Raw genomic sequence first — 25,387 nt, 5'->3', positions numbered from 1 at the left:
TTTACTAAGCTTTTGGCCCTTTTACAGTATGACTACCATCACACTACATTGCCCCACATACAAAGCTGTCAATCACTGTGTGTGGGTGAGGGAAGCCAGTTTTAGGCTTTGTGTCTCCTGGCAGCATTAACACATTTATTTTCAAGAAACTAATGCAGAAATCATGAAAAACTACAGACCTGAGCTCGCCATAGCCCCCTCTGTTCTATATTGCCCTCACATCAGGTATTACATGGGACCTGGAGGATGTTACTTGTTGCTTTGTTTTTAGAGGAGTATTATATTCTAGATGTTATGTGCTTTTGTTTTTTTTTTCTATAGGCAAGTGTATCACTGAAGCGTCTTAGAGTATTCTTATCTCACGAGGAGCTGGAGCCAGAGAGCATTATCAGAGAGCAACGGAAAAGTTGTAAGTTTTTCCCCTGCTCAAATATAAGAAAAAAACAAACCAGTACTTACCTGTGTAGTGTTATACATACACAGCAGTATAATTTGAAGCACAAGTGGCTGCAGGGAGAACCTATAACTATTTCCCTACTGCAGCCGCACTTCCAATAAGACTGCTGCATGTTTCACACTGTATTTACCAGCAGATTACCGTATAGGAGGTGTGGACTCAATTGGCCCAAGTCATCAAAACTGGTGTTTTGCTCTCCAGTCTTAATGAATTACGATCATGCTATTCCAGCACGTCCATCGTTAACAGGTGCACGCCACGTAATGAATTACGAGCCTCTTACGCCACCATCAGAAAGATTATTCCAGTCCATTAGTCATAAACTGTAGTAACGTTTCTATTGTAAGGCACGCCACAACTTTTCCTGAATTTGTCAGGCGGCCTTTATTCCCTTTCCCAGCTTGGAGCAGTTTTGAAAACTCCAAAAGTCGCAACGTTTTCGTTTTGCGCAAAAATGTTGCGAGATTTAAAGGTGGTTTACCCATGTAAGCTGGTGAAAACACCTTCATGATTTGGGCCCAGTGCATTTTTATTCAAAGCCATTTTTAAAATGGCCTAATTTATTTATTTTAATTAGAATATATGAAAATATAGAATTAATAATAATAAATAATGCAAATGTTTGTGCTAAAACCCCATATGTAATCTAATCGTCAGCGTGTTTAGACTGCACTATTATTGTGAAGCGACCATTTCTATAAAGGCTTGTGCACAGTAATATGCAGTGGAAATTATTATTTATTATTATAGCGCCATCAATTCCATGGCGCTTTACATGTGAAAGGGGTATACATAATAAGGGCAAGTACAATAATCATAAACAATACAAGGCACAGACAGGTACAGGAGGCACAGACAGGTAAATACCCCATAAGTGGTTTTTGTTTTCTTAGGGAGTGGGATGGGGTAAAAGCTTTATGTAGAGGATAATGCTGCTGTGAGTGCAGACACAAGCACAGAGCAGACTGTGATCATTTGTTTCTTTCTTAGCTGAAGGGTGCATCAACATGAGCAACGCCACCTTCTCCTGGTCCAAGAATGATCCTCCTTCACTAAAAGAGTAAGGTTATCGCTCCGTTTTGTTTTTATTTTAAATATATGAGCGATTGAGGTTTATTTTCCTAGAAGTTCCCCCATTATCATAAAGGCTGTCCCCTTTTGTCAAGTTTCCCTTTATGCACAGGTCATATAAATTACAATAATAATTAAAAAGATAACTATATATATTTATTTTATATTTATTTTATATTATATTTATAATCTATTTTGTGTAGACCGCCCACTGTCCAGTCCATTTCGCTTAGCGTGTTTTTCCAAAAATAAGACAGTCTGTTACACTTTTTTTGCCCCCCCCACCCCCTCCACCTCCCCCCAAAAAAAGCACTAGGGCTTATTTTTGGAGGAGGTTTTATTCTTGGAGAAGCACAGTTGGGGGGTAAGTTAACCCCCCTAAAAAGCGGACACCCCCCTCCCCCCCCACTTCCCAGAAGACTCATTCTTGCCAGACCCGGACATCTGCGTGGCTCCCAGGTCCTCCCTGTGATCTCTGTTGTGTGCTGCACACCGTCCTCCCCTGCTGCTGGCTGATCACACAGCAGAGGGCTGATCACACAGCAGAGGGCTGATCACACAGCAGAGGGCTGATCACACAGCAGAGGGCTGATCACACAGCAGAGGGCTGATCACACAGCAGAGGGCTGATCACACAGCAGAGGGCTGATCACGCAGCAGAGGGCTGATCACGCAGCAGAGGGCTGATCACGCAGCAGAGGGCTGATCACACAGCAGAGGGCTGATCACACAGCAGAGGGCTGATCACACACACCCCACACACACACCCCACACACACACCCCACACACACACCCCACACACACACCCCACACACACACCCCGCATTAAAGAATGCTTCCAGCTGCTGGGAATAATGGGAGGAAGTCACGTGTGTCCGCAGGTCCTGTTGCGGCAGGCCCTTGCGCTCCATTGCACACCTCTCAGGATTCTGCCTGCCAGAAGAGATCGTTGTAGCTGGATGTGGTGAGTATTTGTGCGATCCAATGTGTGTGTGATTTGACGTTTTGTGTGTGCAATTTGATTGTGTGTGATCTGATTGGATTTGTGTGAGTGCAATCTGATTGTGTGTATGTGTGAGATCAGATGTGTGTGTGTGAGATCTGATGTGTGCGGGGGTGCGATCACTATATAGTTCCTCTGCTCAGCGTCAGGTCAGTGTGATTGTGAGGCGTCCGCTGACTATAATGAAGTGTCCTGCAGTACCTTTAATAACTTTTTTTAGCTGCATGGACACTTCATTATTCATCCGCGACTAGGGCTTATTTTCGAGGGAGGGCTTATATTTAAGCCTTGCTCCAAAAATGCTGAAAATCCCTGCTAGGGCTTATTTTTGGGGGAGGGCTTTTTTTTGGAAAAACACGGTACATACGGTTAACTGCAGGGACAACCAACCACATTATTTAAGTGCATCTGCTGTACCCGTGGGTTGCACTCCGGTGACCTCAATGGTTAGCTTGGTGGATGCACTCCGAGGCTGAGAGGCAAGGTTACTCTGGTGCGGTAGGGTTTGTGCAAGGACAGCAAGCCTAAATTTTATTGAATGTGGCTGAATCTCTCATTATCCAGGATAAACGTTACCATCCCAGACGGCTCCTTGATCGCAGTGGTCGGCCAGGTGGGCTGCGGAAAGTCTTCCTTGCTGTCTGCACTGTTGGGCGAGATGGAGAAGGATGAAGGCTTTGTATCAGTGAAGGTACACGGATATGTAGATTTATATCCAACAATGTAGCTTCAAACAGGTCTAAAAGACACTATTAACTGCTGTGAATGGCTCTGTGGTTTTCTGTACAGGTGTAAGGGGAGACGTGGGGGTTTTAAGTGCATATTTGGTCACTAATGCACTTGGGTTAGGGCGGTTCCACCTTTTACAAAACATTTTTATCACAGTGCATCTAAAAGACTCCTTTTCTCCAAGGGCCACATCAGCGTTATAGTTGCCTTCAAAGGGCTGCTTGTTATAATGGCTCATGTAAATCACCATACAACATGCTACAGGCATGGACTTCAGTGAAACAACTGGTTAGGGGCTATTCGAGAGTTGTCTCTGTGTAGTAAAGCTGTAAGTTAGCTGTCCCTGGTTACTAGGGCTGTACAAAAGCTGTTCCTGGTTACTAGGGCTGTACGAAAGCTGTCCCTGGTTACTAGGGCTATACCAAAGCTGTCCCTGGTTACTAGGGCTATACCGCAGCTGTCCCTGGTTACTAGGGCTATACCATAGTCGGGTGCTAGGCCTGCGCGAGAGCCGTCCCTGGGTGCTAGGCCTGCGCGAGAGCCGTCCCTGGGTGCCAGTCCACCACAAGCATTTTTGGGATCATTGTGGATCCCAGTGGTCCGACCTCCAGATATCAGGACGTTTTCCGCCATCCTATGGATGAGGGTTAACCTTCCATTATGTGAATATTTTTTTAAGACAAATTGCACAGTTCCTTCATTAGAGCATATATTTTGTTCCCTTCCTTAGGGTGGCATAGCCTATGTCCCACAACAAGCCTGGATCCAGAATGCCTCTCTTAAAGACAACATTATGTTTGGCAGAGAGCGCAAGGAGCCTCTGTATAAGCGAGTTCTTGAGGCCTGTGCTCTGCTACCAGACCTAGAGATTTTGCCATCTGGAGACCGGACAGAAATTGGAGAAAAGGTCTGTATATTACCTATCGCTCGATCTGCACATGTGATTTTATCTGCTGATTCACCTTGGCTTTCACCTCTCTTAAAATAAGGGGTGACAATCCGCAGCCTGCTCATTCTTCTGCATGGAAAATGTCTGCAGTCCGTAAAATGTCATCCACTGTAATCTGCAGGAAACTTTGCCAGTGTGAATTCACCCGAATACCTTCTGTATTCGCCTGTCTCTTGTTTATATGCTGTCCATAAATTGGTGTTACCCTCTGCCCATTATTTTATGAGTTCTTAGAGGAGCTAAAAACGTGTTTCCCTTTTTGCTAGGGTGTAAATTTATCTGGAGGCCAGAAGCAGAGAGTGAGCCTCGCCCGGGCCGTCTATTGCAATGCTGACGTCTATTTACTTGATGACCCGCTCTCTGCTGTGGACGCACATGTTGGGAAGCACATATTTGACAAAGTTATTGGCCCAAAGGGGCTTCTTAAGGATAAGGTGAGTGTACGTATATAGGGAACACTGACTGTGTGGGTTATGGCTTTGTGACTGGCTTCCCAAAATATGTCAAATCTATTAAGTAAATTTGACACGTTTTACCAGTGCACTTCTGGCTAGACTGACACATGAAGCACAAGTCACATATTTGACAAAGTTATTTGCCCAACAGAGCTTCTTAAACATATGGTGAGTGTATGTGCATGAGGAACACTGACTATGTGGATTATGGCTTTGTGACTCACTGCCCAAAATGAGCCAAATCTATTGATGAAATTTGACACGTTTTACCAGTGCACTTCTGCCTAGACCAGTCTTGGGTACATGTGCCCCATATGTCTAATATTCGACAAGTCTGTTTTGATGTGTGAATGACTGGGGATTTTTGTTAGCACCTGTCCGATATCCTTACTTACAGTAATGTCTTTTGTACTTCTAGACCCGTATACTGGTTACACATGGAGTAAGTTACTTGCCGCAGATGGACTCCATCATCGTAATGGTGGATGGAAAAATCACAGAAATTGGATCCTATCAGGATCTTTTGAAGCAAGATGGTGCATTTGCTGAATTTCTTCGTACATATGCGAATGCTGAGCAGAACAACGGACAAGGTGAGCATCTAACTCCACACCCCTAAATCAGATTGTTTTACCCTTTATGTAGATTTTCACTGAATTTTTGATCCGAATATAAAGCATTTAATTGATCATTGGTGAATTGGACTCAAAGTAATTTTTTGTTTGCATATTGGCCAGACATTGCATTTTTCCTCATTCTGTAATTGATTACAGACCAGAATATACATAATATTGGGTGGGCAAGAGCAAGACGGTGGCTACAGTATCATTAAAAAATGTACGTCTGATCTGATTATTAGATTAGCTCTGATCCGTTTCGGGTAAACAAGTTAATATTTCTTTATCGTTCCTTCCATGGGAGACCCAGACCATGGGTGTATAGCTAGCGCCTCCGGAGGACACACAAAGTACTACACTCAAACGTGTAGCTCCTCCCTCCGGGCTATATACACTCCCTGGATGACAATCTATCCAGTTCAATACTTTGTGTTTCAGGAGGAACACACACTTGCATTCTCTGATATTTTTTTTCTCATTTTTATTTTATTTTAAAGATTTGGAAGAAAAGCGGGTCCAGTTTGGACTCCCGGCATGTCCCTTCACACCCCACTCTGTCGGCGGTGCTGTTAAGGTTGACTTTATAAGGCTGGAGCCTTCACATGCCGCGCTCCTTCACATCCTCTAAGAGGCTCTGGGTTGAAGTGGGAGCCTCCACGATCCTCTCTGCTTGCAGACGACCGGTCTCCATCCGCAGCCCTGTCTGGTCCCTGCTGGAAGGAGCATTTACCCCCCTCTCCAGGGACATGGCCCTGCGTCTCAAAGCTAAGTATAGAGACGTTTTTCAGGGGTCCCGGGTACTTTTATTAGGGGGACAGTATGTGTTTTAACGTTACTGTACTTTCCGGCCGATTCTGGGGATTTCCCCTGAGAACCGCGCCGAAGGTGCCTGCTTGTCGGCCGCATTGTTAAATCTAGGCCCCGGCTTCTGTTTGGGCCTAGTTTCGGTTTCTCTGCATGTTTTGCATACAGCGCCGCCCACCGCCCGGCCAGCAGAGGGGAGGGCACTCCTCCTTGGGGAGATGTCCCCTCCCCTGTCTGTCGTCCTGTATCTCTCTGCCCTCCATTTTTCCCGCTCTTGGGCTTATACACGCCCCCCCTCTTTCTCCCAGCGCCATTTTCTCAGCGTTCTTGCGCTAGAGGGAGCTGGATGCTGCAGCTGCATTCTATCAGGAAGGCTAACGCTTCACAGGGGAGCGGTGGAATCCGGAGGGCACACAGAGAGCACGGGCTGGTAAGCCACAACCTCTGGTTGTGGACTTTTATTACACTCTCAGGCATTCTACAGGAGTGTATTCTGGCTGCAGAGCCTCCACCATCAGCAGCATGTCTGTCACTAGGAGCAAGGCTGCAAACATGTATGCTATATGCACTGCTTGTAAGCTCATTCTGCCAGAGCCAAGCACATACCCACATTGTGATGCCTGTGCTAACATGGTTGTGTCTCAGCCTGGAGCCTCCGCAGGGGTCCCTCCGGCTGCTTTGGCCCCGGTGGCTGAACCCCCGGCTTGGGTAGCATCTTTTTCACAAGCTCTTTCCAGGTCTTTTGCCGACTCCATGGGGCAGCTGTCCCAGACACTGCTGTCCATGCATCAGCCCCCTTCACAGGGTGCTTCGGCTGCTCCTAGCTCTGCAGAGCTCTGAGCATGTCCCAGGACCCCGTCCCCCTAAACGGAGACGCAGGGACCCTTCTCCCTCCTCTTCCCACGGCTCTGATTCACGTGCCGAGGTGCAGGGCGAGGAGGACTCGTTTACTATGGGCTCAGACGCTACCTCTATGTACCCCATTGACTTGTCTGAGGGAGATGCGGATGTTAGTGACTTAATTGCGTCCATTAACTCCGTACTGAACCTCAACCCACCAGAGTCTGAGGAACAAGCCTCTCTGGTAGAGATACACCAGTTTACCTCACCTAAGAAAGCTAGGAGTATGTTTTTTAACCACTCCAGCTTTCAGGCCACTGTTACCAAACCCAGGGCCTGTCCTGACAAACGTTTTCCGAAGCGTAGTTCAGATGACCGTTTTCCTTTTCCACCAGAGGTGGTTAAGGAATGGGCTCAGTCCCCAAAGGTAGACCCTCCGGTGTCCAGAATCTCAGCCCGCACAGTCGTGGCTGTGGCTGATGGCACTTCTCTTAAGGATCCCACTGACCGCCAGGTTGACCTTTTGGCCAAGTCTGTATATGAGGCGGCTGGAGCCTCGTTCTCCCCGTCTTTTGCGGCAGTGTGGGCTCTCAAGGCAGTCTCTGCCTCTCTGGAGGAGATGCATTCCCTCACCAGGGACTCTATGCCTGAGCTGGAGACCTTAACTTCTCGAGCTTCGGCTTTTGCATCCTACGCCATGTCTGCCATCCTGGAGGCTTCTCACTGCACGGCGGTGGCCTCCGCTAACTCCCTCGCGATCCGCAGGATCTTGTGGCTTCGAGAGTGGAAAGCAGACGCTTCCTCAAAAAAGTACCTTGCGAGTCTCCCTTTTGCAGGGTCCAGGCTGTTTGGGGAACAGCTGGATGACCTAATCAAGGAGGCTACTGGCGGGAAGAGTACTTCCTTGCCTCAAACTAAGGCCAGGAAACCTGTCCAGGGCAGGATCCAATCGAGGTTTCGTTCCTTTCGTTCCTCTAACTGGTCATCCTCGAAGCCCTCGGCCGCGTCCACTACCGCAGCCAAGGATCGTAAACCAAACTGGCGCGCAAAGCCGCGTCCTCAAAAGACCGGAGGAGCCGCTGCCACTAAGGCGGCCTCCTCTTGACTACCTGGCTGCGCCAGCAACGTCCTTGGTCGGTGGCAGGCTCTCCCACTTTGGAGACGTGTGGTTCCAACACGTCACCGATGAGTGGGTGCGGGATATTATCTCCCACGGCTACAGGATAGAATTTTCTTCCAGCCCGCCAAACAGATTTTTTCTGTCCACACCCCCTTGCTCCAAGGCCGCCGCCTTCTCTCAGGCCGTGGCCTCCCTGCAGGCCAACGGGGTAATTGTTCCGGTTCCCGCCCGGGAACGGTTCAGCGGTTTCTACTCAAACCTCTTTCTAGTCCCCAAGAAGGACGGTTCCTCCCGGCCCATCCTGGACCTCAAGCTTCTCAACAAGCATGTTCAGGTGCGGCACTTTCGCATGGAATCTCTGAGATCGGTCATTGCCTCAATGACCCAAGGAGATTTTCTGGCATCCATCGACATCAGAGATGCCTATCTGCATGTGCCTATTGCGGTCTCACACCAGCGTTGGCTACGCTTTGCAATCGGAGAGGAACATTTCCAGTTCGTGGCTCTTCCCTTTGGCTTAGCCACGGCCCCTCGGGTGTTCACCAAAATCATGGCAGCTGTGGTTGCAGTCCTGCACCTCCAGGGATTGGCAGTGATTCCTTACCTGGACGACCTTCTAGTCAAGGCCTCATCCAGTGTAGTCTGCCAGCGGAGTGTCTCTCACTGTCGCCACGCTAGTTTAGTTCGGGTGGCTTGTCAACCTGCCCAAGTCCACTCTGACCCCGACCCAGGTACTTTTGTACCTAGGGATGCAGTTCGAGACTCTGCCGGCACTTGTCAAGTTGCCCTTAGTCAAACAGCAGTCCCTTCGTCTGGCGGTGCGCTCTCTGCTGAGGCACCGCCGTCATTCCATCAGACACCTCATGCGGGTGCTAGGTCAGATGGTGGCGTCAATGGAAGCGGTTCCCTTTGCCCAGTTCCATCTGCGTCCCTTGCAGCTGGACATTCTCCGCTGTTGGGACAAGCGGATCTCTTCCTTGGACAGGCTGGTGGCTCTGTCATCTCAGACCAGGAACTCCCTTCAGTGGTGGCTTCAGCCCCTCTCCCTGTCACCGGGACGCTCCTTCCTGGCTCCGTCCTGGGTGATTCTCACCACGGATGCCAGCCTCTCCGGTTGGGGAGCGGTATTTCTTCATCACCGAGCACAGGGCACTTGGACTCCGTCCGAATCAGCCCTCCCGATCAATGTGCTGGAGATCAGAGCTGTGTTTCTAGCTCTCCTAGACTTTCACCATCTGTTGGCGGGCAAGCACATTCGGGTTCAGTCGGACAACGCGACAGCGGTTGCCTACATCAATCACCAGGGCGGGACTCACAGCCGTCTGGCGATGTTGGAGGTTCAACGAATCCTCCAGTGGACGGAGGACTTCAAGTCCACCATATCTGCAGTCCACATCCCAGGCGTGGAAAACTGGGAGGCCGATTATCTCAGCCGTCAAACCGTGGACGGCGGCGAGTGGGCCCTGCATCCGTCAGTGTTCAGATCGATCTGCCGCAAGTGGGGCACTCCGGAAGTGGATCTGATGGCATCCCGGCACAACAACAAGGTTCCGGTTTACGTGGCTCGCTCCCACGATCCTCAGGCCTTCGCAGCAGACGCACTGGTTCAAGATTGGTCTCAGTTCCGTCTGGCCTATGTGTTTCCCCCTCTAGCGCTCTTGCCCAGGGTTCTGCGCAAGATCGGTACGGACGGCCGTCGAGTCATACTCATTGCTCCGGACTGGCCCAGGCGAGCTTGGTTACCCAGACCTGCTCCGCCTGTCCGTAGAGGTGCCGTGGCATCTCCCGGACCGCCCAGACCTTCTCTCTCAAGGTCCGTTCTTCCGCCAGAATTCTGCGGCTCTCAGATTGACGGCGCGGCTCTTGAGTCCTGGATCCTGACGGCTTCAGGCATTCCCTCTGAGGTCATCTCCACCATGACTCAGGCTCGGAAGTCTTCCTCGGCCAAGATTTACCACAGGACTTGGAGAATTTTCCTGTCCTGGTGTCGCTCTTCCGGCCGTGCCCCTTGGCCGTTCTCCTTGCCGACCATCCTGTCTTTTCTACAGTCAGGCCTACAGTTAGGTCTGTCCCTCAATTCCCTCAAGGGACAGGTGTCGGCTTTGTCGGTATTGTTCCAGCGGCGTATCGCCCGACTGGCTCAGGTGCGCACCTTCATGCAGGGCGCATCTCACATCATCCCTCCTTACCGGCGGCCCTTGGATCCCTGGGACCTTAATCTGGTCCTCGCGGCCTTACAGAAACCCCCTTTTGAGCCTCTCAGGGAGGTTCCCTTGTCTAGACTTTCACAGAAAGTTGTCTTTCTAGTAGCCATAACTTCTCTCAGGAGAGTTTCTGATTTGGCTGCGCTTTCTTCGGAATCCCCCTTTTTGGTGTTTCACCAAGACAAGGTGGTTCTTCGTCCGACTCTGGACTTTCTCCCTAAGGTGGTGTCTTCCTTCCACCTTAACCAGGACATTTCATTGCCCTCTCTTTGTCCGGCCCCTGTGCATCGCTTTGAGAAGGCGTTGCACACCTTGGATTTGGTGCGGGCGCTCCGAATCTATGTGTCACGCACCGCCGTTTTTCGGCGGTGCACCTCACTTTTTGTGCTAACCACGGGTCAGCGCAAGGGTCTCTCTGCTTCTAAGCCGACCCTAGCTCGTTGGATTAGGTCGGCTATCGCCGATGCCTACCAGTGTTCTCAGGTGCCTCCCCCGCCGGGGATTAAGGCGCACTCGACCAGAGCTGTCGGTGCCTCCTGGGCTTTCAGGCACCAGGCTACGGCTCAGCAGGTGTGTCAGGCTGCCACTTGGTCCAGTCTGCACACTTTTTCGAAGCACTACCAAGTGCATGCTCATGCTTCGGCAGATGCGAGCTTGGGCAGACGCATCCTTCAGGCGGCTGTCGCCCATTTGTGAAGTTAGGTTTTGCCTACTTCTCAGTTTGGTTTATTTCCCACCCATGGACTGCTTTGGAACATCCCATGGTTTGGGTCTCCCATGGAAGGAACGATAAAGAAAAAGAGAATTTTGTTTACTTACCGTAAATTCTTTTTCTTGTAGTTCCGACATGGGAGACCCAGCACCCTCCCTGTTGCCTGTTGGCAGTTTTTTGTTCCATGTGTTTCACCGGCTGTTGTTAGTAGACAGAGTTCTGGTTTTGCCGAGTTTTACTCTATCTCTACTTATGGGTGGATGTCCTCCTTCAGCTTTTGTACTGAACTGGATAGATTGTCATCCAGGGAGTGTATATAGCCCGGAGGGAAGAGCTACACGTTTGAGTGTAGTACTTTGTGTGTCCTCCGGAGGCGCTAGCTATACACCCATGGTCTGGGTCTCCCATGTCGGAACTACAAGAAAAAGAATTTACGGTAAGTAAACAAAATTCTCTTTATTAAGACCTGGTGTTCTCGGATTCCTTAAAGGGATTGTCTCATATGCGTAACTGGTTAATGTTGCAAATTGCCTTTAAAAAGAAGCAACTTTGCAAAAGTACTCAAGAACAGAGGGATTTTTATAGGTAACAGAACATCGGCAAAGTTATCTGTTGCCTCTGCAGTTGCTATATCCTAGACAAAGAGCGTGAGCTTGCAAGCTATTTGCACACAGCTTGTAAGTGCTGAATCTGGCTTTCTGATGCTGCAGAAGCAAAGCTACCTCTGCGAGTAGCATTAGATCAAAAACACACTGTTAGGGAAGGTAGATTGTGATCTCCAATAGGGACAGCGATTATCACATCTATCGCCATAACGTCCACAGCGCTTTACAGAAAAGTAAAATAAATAAATGGAGCGCTCCGCTCAGACCAATGAATTAACCACGCTGGTCCGAAACATCAATTTTCAGGAGCGCACAAACATCCAGGCAGCAGGAAGCCGGGAGGCTGGGGAGCAGTTTGCTTCTGAAGCACGAGCATGAAAAAATCCTTTAGGCCCTGTGCGCACTGGAAAACGGAATTTTCTTAAGAAAACTCCGCAGGGTCTGAAAGATTACTGCACCCACGGTAAAAAGCCGTGGCAAACCGCACCCGAAAACTACATGCGGTTTACCACGGTATTGTTCGGTATTGCCGCGGATTTGCTGCGTGCGGGTTGGTACATGTGCTTTAATGCATTCAATGCAATAAAGCACATTGAAAAAAAAAAAAAAGTAATTTCCTTCTGAGATAGATAGTAGATAGATAGATATAGATAAATAGCCAGATAGAGGAATAGATAGAAGAATAGATAGAGGGATAGAGTCCCTGTGAGCACACGCTGCATTTCTCCCGAGCGTTAATGTGAGTTCACATTACCGGCTGTGGGAAATGCCCTGTGGTTACCTCTGCAGGCTCGTTGCGAGGCTGCATTCAGCAAGACGTGGATTACGCCGGAGCGGTGTGTTTCGGGGGGTTAATAAAGGGGTTAAAGAGGAGGCTTTTTTATGTTTTATTTAAAATAAAGGATTTTTCTGTGTGTGTGTGTGTGTGTGTGTGTGTGTGTGTGTGTGTGTGTGTGTGTGTGTGTGTTTGTTTGTTCACTTTACTTACGGGTTGATCATGTCAGCTGTCTCATAGACGCTGCCATGATCAAGCCTGGAGTTAATGGCGGCGATGCGCTGCCATTAACTCGTTATTACCTGGATAGCCACCGCATCACGGCATCTGGAAGAGCCGAGGACACTCCAGGACTGCCGCATAATGCATGCGACAGTACCGGGGCAGCTGCAGCTGATATTCTCGGCTGCAGGAGGAGGGGGGGACATTAACCCTGCCCCCCGCCCTCCCCAGCCTGAGAATACCGGGCTGCCGCTGTGTGCTTACCTCGGCTGGACGGTAAAAATACGGCGGAGCCCACGTGTTTTTTTTTTTGTTTTTTTTTTTCTATATGTCCGTGTGTCCGTGTGTGTCCGTGTGTGTGTGTGTGTGTGTGTGTTCTATGTCTGTGTGTGATGTGTGTGTTTACTCTCTGCTCCGCTTCCTCTTCCTGTAATGACATCACTTCCCTGTGGGATTTCACGATTACACTGCAGTCAATGGAGTGAAATCCCACAGCGACGTGCGGAAAAGAAGTGACATGCAATTATTTTTGCTGCGGGAATCCCACAGCAAAACATGCAGCTGTCAAATTCCGCATAGTGCGCACAGCATTTTTTTTTCCCATAGGTTTTGCTGGTGATTCACTGCAGACATGTTATGAACATAACATGCAATGAAACATGCAGCAAAACCGCAGGAAATCCGCGGCAAAAACCAGTAAGTGCGCACAAGGCCTTGGTGTATTTTATTGCCGCTCCCGCTGTCCTTGCATTACAGCCAATAGCTGAGCTGGGTGGCTCCACCTGACGTCACTGGATAAGCAGCTTAACTAAGCGATTGGCTGCAGTATTATTGTAGTGATGTCAGCGCTGCAGACGCTAACAGGCACCAGGAGCAGCGGCTAAGACCCGGCCCTGGATCCATAGAGGTGAATAAAGCAGTTTGATTTGATTTGAAAAAAAACCCAAACAAAAATACAAAAATAAACTGCAGCCGGGGTAAAAAAAAATTCCGAAACAAGAAAACACTCTTCATTTTTCTGGGAATTGGCCACAAAACTGTGCTACCGGATCTTGTGACGATGCATTTTTGCAAAGGAAACAGCTGTTCTCCTGCAAAATCAAGTGATGGCTTAACAAGCAATTAAAAAAACATCAGTGCCTGTTTGTTTTAGTTTTCATATTCTATGGCCCCTTTGTTTGGTTTTCTCAACATTTTTTTGAGACTCCGGTCCTAAAGGATTGATGACAAACTACAGATTCAATATCTTTTGAATCACTGGGGCAAGCTACCGCTTTAGCAATAGTGATGAGTAAGCGTGTTCGTCAATACTCATTCGGATATCACGAGTGTTCGAGTGAAGGCTCGAGACCTCATCCCTCATGCTTCACTGCTGTCAGACGGGCAATCAACGTGCGGGGATTCCCCGACATTCACAGTAATGCTGTAGCACTTACTGGGTAAATAATGGGGGTATCTTGATAGATGCCTCACCAATACTAACCCCTGGGCTGACATATAGCTGACATCAACCCCAAAAATTATTACCCCAATTGCCACAGCACCAGTGCAAATCTGGAATTGCTGGGGTGGCTGTGGGCTGGTATTGTGAGGCTAGGAGGGGGCCAAATAATGCTGGACCTTTCCAGCCTGATAAGACCAGCCCACAGCTGTCGGCTTTACCTTGGCTGGTTATTAAACATAGGGGGACCCCATGCAGGGTTTGTTTTTTTTTTTAATTATTTTACTTCCCAACAGTGACCTGTAAGTTAGAGATACATCCAGGCATCTTCCCCATGCTGTTCCCATTCCATCGGAGCAATGTTTCAATCCATTGCAGGGTTTTTCCTGCCCTTTCCCCCCTCCATCCATTTTTCAGGGGTCTGTCGGAAAAATGCTTACACTTCACACATGGTCACGTATATTCATGATGACGCACCTGTTGATCCTCTTTTGTTTGGTTTTTTTTTTTGTTTGTTTTTTTTATATATATATCTCTAACTTTGCTTATCCTTATTTGCTTGTGCTGCCATGATTGCAGTCCACACAGACGTGGAACTGGAAGTTGAAGAGGAGGAAGGTTCGTCTTCAAGCATGGTGTCCTACCCTATGTGTTTAGGATAGTCTAGTGGATTCTGGTGCAGATGAATGGTTTTTTTTTCTTGCATGAGCATACACCTATATCAGCGGGTTTATAATTCTGTGTACCTAGTCCCTTGATAGTATCTTGGGATATCAGATACTAGTATGTACAATCGTGCTTATCGCCATATAGTAAAACCATCAGGTACAGTCACTGTTTGGGCTCTAGGAATTCAGAAGTGCAAATCAAGCATGTGTGCAGACAGCACGTCTGTCTATGGAGTGGGGATTTCAAGGGAAAAGACTACCTCTACCCATAAGGGTATTGTTCCAGTTTTGTTTTGTTTGTTTTATTTATTTATTTTTTTTCCAAAGGCCTCAATGCATAAAGTAATTTTATACCTGAAGACTGTCAAAAACTGTCCTGTAAATTTTTGGGCAACTCAATTGTGGAAACATTTTGCAACTTTTTGATTTTATACAAGATAGAATATTTGCACTAATTAAAAAAAAAAAAGTATGAAAAGCTGACTTTACTTTTTAATATTTTATTTACTTTTATTAATTGAGCCTCTGCTGACCTCTACTGGTGGTTAGAAGGTAGTGCTGGTGAATGGCTCACCAATCTAAACTTACAACGAACGTCGGCGGTTCAGAGATTTTGTAGACCTTCGTTAATGAATGACCGTCTGACCGTTCTGCAGGGAAGTTTATTGAACATTTCATCTTCCCAAAATTATGGGGGGAGGGGAGAGTTGTAGATATTAATATTTTTTTTTTTTTATTTTTTTTTTTTTGTTTTTTTTTTCTTTTCTAAAATAGTGCATGTTTCTGCTCTTGGAAGTTTTCATTCATTAATCTAACAACTAAAGTAATGATCTGATTCTACATATTCCGATTGGTCTGATTAATTGGTAACTGTCCCAGAGAAAAAAAATATTATGGTTGTTACAACTGCGGGGTTAAGAAGGAAATTGATTGTGCTCCAGCTATCGGAAATGTAGGCGATTCTTTATGTACCGATCTAAAGCCGTGCCATATAAAACCACAAGTGCCACTTTAAGTCGGGTGTGTCAAATTGTGTTTTGTTGTGTTTTTTTAGTTTTTTTTTTTGTTGTGTTGCAGTACCAAACGTGTAAGGCTACTTTCACACCTCCGGTTTCTGCAATGCGGCACAATACGGCACTCTGCAGAAAAACCGCAACCGTTTTTTTTTGCTGCCGGTTGCGTTTTTTTTTTGCATAGACTTACATTAGTGCCGTATTGTGCCGCAGGGGCTTGCGTTCGGTCTGGTTTTTGCTGCATGCGGCAGATTTAGCCGATGCCGCGGCCGGATGGAACGTTGCCTGCAACGTTTTTTGCTCCGGCAAAAAAAAAACGCATCCGGCCGCTGCAGCGCATTTTCAATGCATGCCTATGGATGCCGGATGCGGCGCGTTGCGGAAAAAAACGCATCCGGCCGCCACATGCGGTTTTTTCCACTGCGCATGCTCAGTAGCGTGCCGCAACCGGAAAAAAACGGACCGGCCGCATGTAAAAACTTATGCAAAGGATGCGGTGTTTTCACCGCATCCATTGCATAGGTTTCACAGCTGGATTGAGCCGCAGAGCTCAAACCGGATGTGTGAAAGTAGCCTAATCTGCCGTTTTTGCCGGTGGATTTGCCATTAATGGCCATAATATATTAAGAACTTGCTCGGAGTGAAAGGGAACGGCCATGATAATGCATGAAAACCGTTACTTTACCTGTGTTCTTGTATCTATAACATGTTAATGCCGATATGTGAATAAGGTTTTTTTTTTTTTTTGCATTACATAGAAGTGCCCAGCCCAACTGAAGACAAACACATGGAAAATGGAGTATTGGTTGGGGAAAGGAATGAGAAAAGTTTACATCGGTATGTTTTGGAATCTCTACATCCACTACATGTTTATATGTCAGACTTCATTGAACCATGGTCAGAGTATGGATAATATTATAAACATAGAGGGAAAAAAACCCAAACCAACAGCTCACCTAGACCTTCCAATTCATGTGAAAAGATTAGATGCCCGGTTCCAAGACAGGCCGGATACTGCTGAAAAGCATGCACAAGGAGTAGAGGAAAAACCAGCACCTACTCAGGAGATCCAAAAAAAAAAAAACCCCTTTATTGCAAAAACCATGCATTTAAAAACATAGTGCAATATTAAAAGTAGACCACGTCTACGCGTTTCAGGCCCCAAAAATTTAACTCATGATCATGACTTTAATATTGCACTATGTTTTTATATGCATGGTTGTTGCAATAAAGGTTTGTTGTTTTTTTTTTGTTTTTTGATCTCCTGAGTAGGTGCTGTTTTTTCCCTCTACTCCTTGTGTATGGATAATAATGTTGTGACCTGAACCAAACAGCTCAAGTTGGGAGACCATGGCCGGTCTGACATGAGTCCATACTTTGGCTGTGCTTCATGAATGTCTGGTTTTAGCCTTGGGCTCTGTTCACACCTTGCATCATTGCATCTTTTTTTTTTTTTTATTAATGTCCCTCACGATCCCCCACATCAATATATAAAAATAGTAACTCTATAATGTTCCTACGACCTGTACCGTCTAAGACGTGTGCATGATCGGCAGATATCTGTCCTGTTGATTTAAAAAAGGGCGTGTCCCCATACCGGCCGGGCGTGTCCCCATACCGGCCGGGCGTGGAATCATACCGGCCGGGCGTGGTCCCATACCAGCCGGTGGCGCATGCGTCTTGGCAGGTACAGTATGTGGAGCTGCTGTAGCATTGTTGGCGCTGGTCACTTCCGATGCAAAGGAGCAGCACCAGACAGCCCCTTTTTAATTAATGATGTCTGCCCCTTTCTCGATTAACCAGACAGTTGAGCGCATCGTCTGATACAAAGTCTGGTCACCAGAACAGCACGGCCGATCTCCAGAAGTCGGGGAAGGAAAAAGAAGACTGGAAGCTGACCGAAGCCGACAAGGCAAAAACGGGCAGAGTATGTGTGCCGTTTGTCATTCCGTCCTGCAGACACTTTCTAACATTATTGATGCGGTACAGGTTTATCTGATAATTGTTTCTTCTCTTCTGTCCCAGGTTAAACTGGCTGTGTTTTGGGAGTACATGAAAGCCATCGGTCTCCTTCTGTCCTTCCTCAGCGTCATTCTCTTCCTGTGTAATCACGTGTCTTCCTTGGCCTCCAACTACTGGCTCAGTTTATGGACTGATGACACCGTGGTGAATGGCACGCAGCAGCACACCAAATTGAGACTAAGTGTCTACGGAGCACTGGGGATGTCACAAGGTTCACATCCATTTTTCACTTCTAGTTCATGAATAGGGAGGGAATGTATTCCACTAATAACTGGCTTCCGTCTTACACGTTAATGTGTTAATCCCAATTGGATAAGTTCTGAGCTGCACGGTGTGCCATAAATGTCTGGTAGATGTGGGCCTAGGGAGCTGGGCCTTGGGAGCTGGGCCACCAGGACCGGAGAGATGACTGTGCATGCTGCCTCTCTGTGCACTTGGATAGGAGTACCAACATAATTGTGAGCATATGGTCATTGTCCATGATGGCAGATCTTTTTAAAGAGTAACCATTGTTGCAATTTTTATTTCCTGAATCAATAGTAATCATGAACATAAGAAACTTTGTAATATATCTTATCAGACAAATCTGCTTCTTTCTCCTCCTGGACTGATCATACCTTCTCAAAATTCTCAATTCACCGTTAAAATTGATCTTCAGTGGATACAGCTTTTCCATTACTGATGTTGTTTGTGCTCATAAAATATTCTATGGAGAATGGCAGCAGAATGTCTGCCTCTAGCTCCTCCATAGAATGTTATAAGCACCAACTGCCATCTCCTATCCTAGTAATGGGGAAAGTCTTCACTGAATGAAGATTTTACCCATGAATTGAGAATTTTGAGAATAAAAGATCAGTCTCTGATAAGATATATTACAAATTTGCCTATTTTTCACGTGTGCTATTGATTCATGGTTATATTTAAAAGTGATAAATCACAATGTGCCTAAATTTGTTTTTGTTTCCCCACAAAGTGGTGAAGCTTCAACATACAATACACACAGTAGTCGGGGTATGGTATTCAGACCAATGAAGCTAAAGAAATCAGAATAATTTAAAAAATATTAATTTTTATTCCAAATTAATTATATTAAAAATATTATATATGGAAAAGTAAAGAGTTCCACAATATAACAACCGGGGATAGGGAGGTAGGCCAGAAAAACAGGGTAAAATGATAGTAGCACAATTACAATTGCACTATACTAAGATCTCACTGGGCATAAAAATTGGTAATAAATAGATCAAAAGATTGGATTGGATCACATTTGGTGCATAGGTAGGTAAATAAATAAATATAAAGTGCTCTATGCTGTTCTACTGTACTGATATAATTGAATAATCCGAAGATATATAACATAGTTCTTGCAGTTAGATGCACTATAATATATGTATATTTGCACACTTAAACAGATCACAATCCAATACTACAATCTATGGATGGAATAATACAATTAAAGTGCTGTGCAATGTCACTGACACATGAATACCTTTTTAAGTAGTAAGATGTGCATTTCTCATGCTGCTCTCTGTCTAAAGCCTGCTTTACACGTTACGATTAAGCATACGATATCATATGCGATCGTACCCACCCCCCCATCGTATGTGCAGCACGTTCAATTTGTTGAACATGTCGCACAAATGATTTGCTGTCACACGTACTTACCCGTCCATACGATCTCGATGTGGTAGGGACGTTCGGCGTCGCAGCGACATCATGCGGCAGCCGGCCAATAGAAGCGGAGGGGCGGAGATGAGCGGGACGTAAACACCCCGCCCACCTCCTTCCTTCCGCATAGCCGGTAGCAGCCGCAGGACGCAGGTAAGATCTGTTCATCGTTCCCGGGGTGTCACACACTGTGATGTGTGCTACCCCGGGTACGATGAACAACCTGACGTTCAATTTTTAGGAGTTGAACGACGTGCATGCGATGAACGTTTTACCGTTCAATCGCACGTAGCCGTCACACGTTACAATGTAACTTACGATACCGGAGGTGCGTCACTTACGACGTGACCCCGCCGACACATCGTAAGATATATTGTAGCGTGTAAAGCTGGCTTAAGGCAAAATAGCCCAGTCAAAAACGACCATATGATTATAGGAGACACATAGAGGAGGCACAGTACTTACTGTTGGCTACTAAGTCCACGTCCCGTTACCCCAACATACGTTTCGCCACTTCTTCTGGGGACTCTACTTTTACGTATATAATATTTTTAATAAAATGAATTTGAAATAAAAATTAATTTCTCCGACGCCTCATTGGGGGACACAGGACCATGGGTGTTATGCTGCCTATCCATAGGAGGACACTAAGTAGATGCAAAAGACATTAGCTCCTCCTCTGCAGTATACACCCCCTGGCCGGGCCAGGCAACCTCAGTTTTAGCTTAGTGTCTGTAAGAGGCACATCCTTTCAAGGTTTTGTTATTTTTTGAGGGCGACGGTTTCCTCTAGGGACAGATCTCCCAATACCATCAACGGACGGGAACGCGGAGTGTCTCCTCCACGTACCCCCTCCTGCGACGCTGGATCCTGGGCTGCCTTTTACTGGACGACTGGTCCCACAGACACCGATTTTTCCAGAGCCCAGGGCAGAGGCACACTTCCTCAGCTCCTTTTTGCAGGCACTGAGTTGATACATTGCACCTGTGTGGCCGGACACAGCAGGCTGACTCTGCTATTTCCACTGCCTGGACTGAGGCAGTGTTAAGGTGAGATCCCCCCTGACTGGTTTCCCAGGCAAAGGGAGAAAGACTGTGCAGGGAAGGGCTCCCAGGACTACTGAATTTACAGTCTTTATTCCCACCATAGCTGCGTGCTGGCTGGAGGAGGGGGGAGTCCCTTGCTGATTGCAGGGAATCCTGCAGAGATAATCTACCGGTGGCGGGGGAGGGTTCCCAGGGCTCATGAACTCGCAGTCTTTGTTCCCACTAGCTGTGTGCTGGCTGGAGGGAGGGAGAGAAAAAACTGTCACAGAAGCTCCCTTCCCGCCGTTTTTTACTACCGACAGCAGGGGGGCACACTGACTTATTCTTGGCGCTCTTTTAGCGCTAAGCCCCGCCCCCCGCGGGCCGCCATAAGCCCAGCTCCCCCAACTAAGCGCGCAAAGATCTCCACAGAGCGGGCTTACTCCTTCCTGAGGACGCAGGGCCATTGGCTGATTCTGGTGAGGTACACTGAAGCAAATACAATCCTTGCTTCCCACTGCTTCACTTGTAGCTCTGCAGATCATTGCACCCCCTCCTGGCATACTCCTATTAGGAACATGCAGAATTCTAAAGGTACTAAGAGTGCTAAGGCCCACATAGTCTATTATTCAGCCTGCCCTGCCTGCCACGCTGAGCTACCACGTAAACACACCTCTTCTCTCTGTGAGTCCTGTGCCCCTATAGCCCCCCAAGACCCCACCGCCGCAACAGTCAGCCTAGGGCTCCCAGCCCACTGGAATGGGCACAGTTTCTGTCCCAATCCATGGAAAAACTGTCACAGAACCTGGTGCTGGCTATGCAATGTCGTCCTCCACACCCTTCTGGGCCCCTGGACGGAACGCAGCCGGAGGATACCCCTATGGAGGGTCCTTCTGAGGTAATCCGGGCCCATGCTTCACCGGTTGCAGGGATCCGAAAAAGAGCACACGGCCGGGTGTCTCCAGCACTCTCTCATGGCCCCCATGGCTCTCCCTCGGGAGCAAACGGGGCAGGCTCTCCCACACGCTCCACGGCTTCTGAAGAGCCGGAGGAGGGAGAATGCTGTTTGTACCAGGATGATTCCTTGGTTTCAACCTCCCCAGATGATCAAACTGCAATAGACTCCCTTATAGCAGCAATCAACCAAACTCTGCATGTGGAGGATCCCCCATCCACTACCACTGACCATGCGGTCTCCTTTAAGAGGGCAAGGAAACCCCAAAAGGTTTTTCGCTTATCACCCAGAGTTTCAGGATATCCTCACAAAGCAAAGGGAGAAGCCTGACAGGCGGTCCGGTAACCGTAAACTCATGGAGTCCCGGTACCCTTTCGCCTCACCTGCCCCTAAGGGCTGGGCCGATCCGCCGCCCCCCCCCCCGGTCCCTGCCTTGCCACAAAGACGCTCCTATCTTTACCCGATGGTTCCTCCATCAAGGACCCGACACAGACAGGTGGAACACCTCGCCCGCTCTGCCTTTGAGGCTGCGGGTTCCTCCCTCTCGCCCACATTTGCCTCTGTGTGTGTTGCAAAGGCGATCTCGGTCTGGGCAGAATCCCTTAACACTTCGCTTGAGGAATCCCAGTTCCCTCATACCTTCACAGAGGTAACAGCTCAAATTGCCGCTGCGGCGGAGTACCTCATGCAGGCCTCCATTAACGCTGCTACCTGCGCAGCTTTTGCCGCCTCAAATACCATAGCCATCCATAGAGCTCTCTGGCTCCGACAATGGCGAGCGGACTCTGCCTCTAAGAAGTCTCACGGGACTTCCCTTTTTGCCAGAAAAATTGTTTGGCGAACGTCTGGACAAACTCATTTTTGAACCCGCCGGGGGAGGAAAGATTACCTCCCTTCCCCAGCTGAAGCCCAGGACGACCTTCACCAGACGTCCACAGTCCTCGTTCCGCTCCTTTCGGAACTCATTGGTTGGTCGACATCCCGCTCTGCCCCCGCCACTAGCCGCGGACTACGCAGGGACCGACCTTCTCAGCTCTCCCCGAAACCCACTTCATCATGGCAGCCTAGACCGAAACAGTCCAGGACTAGGGAGACTCGTCCACGACGTTTTCCCCCCTCATGACTCCTTCGGCGCCCCGGAAGACACACTCATTGTAGGAGGTCGACTGCGGCTCTTTCAACACATCTGGGCTGCCGCCTCAGACGACAAATGGGTGCGAGACCTTGTGTCTTCCGGTTACCACATAGAATTTCGGACCTGACCCACGAGTCGGTTCTTTCCTCTTTCTCTCAAACCCCTCAAAAGACTCGAAAACGACGCAAGGCTTTTTTCTTCGGCGCTCCATTGGGAGACCCAGACGATTGGGTGTATAGCTACTGCCTCCGGAGGCCACACAAAGCATTACACTTAAAAGTGTAAAGCCCCTCCCCTTCTGGGTATACACCCCCCGTGGGATCACGGGCTGCTCAGTTTTCAAGCTTTGTGCGAAGGAGGTCAGACATCCACGCATAGCTCCACTGTTTTTAGTCAGCAGCAGCTGCTGACTATGTCGGTTGGAAGAAAAGTGGGCCCATATGGGGCCCCCAGCATGCTCCCTTCTCACCCCACCTTTGTCGGGTGTTTGTTAAGGTTGAGGTACCCATTGCGGGTACGGAGGCTGGAGCCCACATGCTGCTTTCCTTCCCCATCCCCCCTGAGGGCTCTGGTGAAGTGGGATCTTACAGGTCTCCAGGCACTGAGACCGGGCTCCATCCACAGACCCAGAGAACCTGCTGGATATGGAGCTGAGTATCGTCAGGGACAGGGCCCTGTTACATTAAGGTACTCTGTGTCCCCGGGCAAGCGCGCACACACATACCAACATTGCTGGGAGTGTTAGTGCGCCGGGGGCAACAGCGCGGAGCGCTCGTGCTATTATTCACTGCAGCTTAGCTGAGTGAATTTATGTATTGGGAACTGCCGCGCCGGCCGCTGCTGGGTGTTTTTTGCACTGTGGCGCGGCTGGGACTTGTGGTGCGCCGGGGACTTCCGCGCTGGCCGTGCACAAGGACGGCCGCGCTTATTACTCGAGTCCCCGGCTTTGCGGCCTAGTTTTCGTTTCGTTCCCGCCCCCAGCCCTGCCAGTCAGGAGAGGGGCGGGACGCTGTACAGAAAGTCAGCGCCGAGGGCTGGAGTCTGCTTTGCATTCTCCAGCCCCCTTCACTGGACACAGTGGGACGCCAGTTTCCCGCTCTTCTCTGGGGCACGCCCACGGCCCGCCCCTCTTCTCAGGACGCCGGCAGCCATTCCTGCACGCAGTCCGAGCTGGGGAACGGAGACAAGCTCTGGGCAACCAGTCACAGGGCTCTGGCGACCACACACCCGCGTTATAGGCGGGCGGTAAGCAGCACCTGAAGTGCTGACCCCACTAAATACCGAAGTGTCCATTTATATTTATGCTTGTATGCACTGCACTGTAGGTCGCTATTTTTGGCTATATGCCCTCCTAGATGGCGAGATAACAGCAGCAAAAAAGCAACGGTGCTAAGGCACAGGCTTTCTATGCTGCTTGTATTGCATGTGCTGAAGTGTTCATTTGTACTTATGCTTGTATGTTATACATTGCACTGTACGGTCGCTACTCTTGGCTATATTCTCCTAGATGGCTGGACAACAGCAGCAAAAAAGCAAGGGTGCCAAGGCACAAGCTTTATAGGCTGCTTGTATTGCATGTGCTGAAGTGTTCATTTGTACTTATGCTTGTATGTTATACATTGCACTGTACGGTCGCTACTCTTGGCTATATTCTCCTAGATGGCTGGACAACAGCAGCAAAAAAGCAAGGGTGCCAAGGCACAGGCTTTCTATGCTGCTTGTATTGCATGTGCTGAAGTGTTCATTTGTACTTATGCTTGTATGCTATACATTGCACTGTACGGTCGCTATTCTTGGCTATATTCTCCTAGATGGCTAGAATACAGCAGCAAAAAAGCAACACAGGCTTTCTATGCTGCTTTTACTGCATGTGATACTGTTCCACCGGCAGGTTCCACTGACCCCCATTGTGTGCAATGCTCCCCTGTAGCACTTGGTCAGCCGGGGTCTCTACTAGAGGTGGCCAAAGGAACCACCTGTGAACCCTGTCCAGGGACAGGGACGGAGTTGCAGTTTCGGCTGATAGATTGTCATGGGATAGAGACTTTGCAGTCCAGACAGGCCATGGGCAATCTTGATCAATGCTCCCTGGCCACCCTCATTTGGAACATAATCAGTGCTCCGGGGGGGTCCCAGGCATTCCAGGGTAAAGGCTCTGACACGGACGACAGTCCCAGACAGCCTAAGCTAGCTCGCTGGGTGCGGCTCTCGGCTTCATCACTGGTCTGGGTCCCAGCAGGAGGACTCTCTGTATGATGAGGCAGACGTAGCTGATCAGGGCTTTGATCCTGACACCGCTCTCAATCCGGATACACCGGATGGTGACGCCATAGTGAATGATCTTATAGCGTCCATCAATGGAATGTTGGATATTTCTCCCTCAGCTCCCCCAGTGGAGGAGTCGGCTTCACAGCAGGAGAAATCCCTTTTCAGTATCTCATGCGTATAGTGAGTACTTTTCTGGCCACGCTGACTTCAGAGAAGCAGTTCAGAAACACCACGCTTACCAGATAAGCGTTTCTCCAAACGTATTAAGGATACACGTTATCCCTTCCCCCCCCAATCTCCAGGCTTGCGGCTAGATCCATAGTTGCAGTGGAGATGGGACTTCACTTAAAGATGCCATTGACAGACAGATGGACCTCTGGTTGAAATCTGTCTGTGAAGCTATCAGCGTGTCGGTTGCTCCGGCATTCGCAGCCGTATGGGCACTCTAAGCTATTTCAGCTGGTCTTGCGCAGCTGGTCTTGAGCACATGTACATCTGTGCCGCAGGTGGTGTCCTTAACCTCGCAATGTCTGCATTGCGACTTACCCTATTAATGCTGTCCTGGAGGGACAGTCGAGGTTTCGGTCCTTCCCAGGCTCGGGCAGGTCCCAATTGTCCTCGTCCAAAAG

The 25,387-nt window shown here is 48.5% G+C and overlaps 1 protein-coding gene across 1 annotated transcript in view; it reads left to right on the top strand.

The window, feature by feature from the left end:
* The window catches only part of LOC142245330 (multidrug resistance-associated protein 1-like), a 261,385-nt gene that overhangs the window by 130,258 nt on the left and 105,740 nt on the right, over positions 1–25,387 (top strand). Inside the window, exons 14-23 of the mRNA XM_075317960.1 lie at positions 322–409; positions 1,448–1,517; positions 3,096–3,222; positions 3,991–4,167; positions 4,476–4,643; positions 5,083–5,257; positions 14,584–14,622; positions 16,444–16,522; positions 17,489–17,612; positions 17,711–17,918. Of these exons, the coding sequence (XP_075174075.1) occupies positions 322–409; positions 1,448–1,517; positions 3,096–3,222; positions 3,991–4,167; positions 4,476–4,643; positions 5,083–5,257; positions 14,584–14,622; positions 16,444–16,522; positions 17,489–17,612; positions 17,711–17,918 (1,255 nt within the window). The remainder of the gene's footprint in view (positions 1–321; positions 410–1,447; positions 1,518–3,095; positions 3,223–3,990; positions 4,168–4,475; positions 4,644–5,082; positions 5,258–14,583; positions 14,623–16,443; positions 16,523–17,488; positions 17,613–17,710; positions 17,919–25,387) is intronic.

This window comes from Anomaloglossus baeobatrachus, chromosome 7, assembly GCF_048569485.1.
Source record: "Anomaloglossus baeobatrachus isolate aAnoBae1 chromosome 7, aAnoBae1.hap1, whole genome shotgun sequence".
Taxonomy (NCBI): Eukaryota; Metazoa; Chordata; class Amphibia; order Anura; family Aromobatidae; genus Anomaloglossus; species Anomaloglossus baeobatrachus.
The sequence above is the reverse complement of the archived record's forward strand: the minus strand, read 5'-3'. Positions and strand labels throughout refer to the sequence as shown.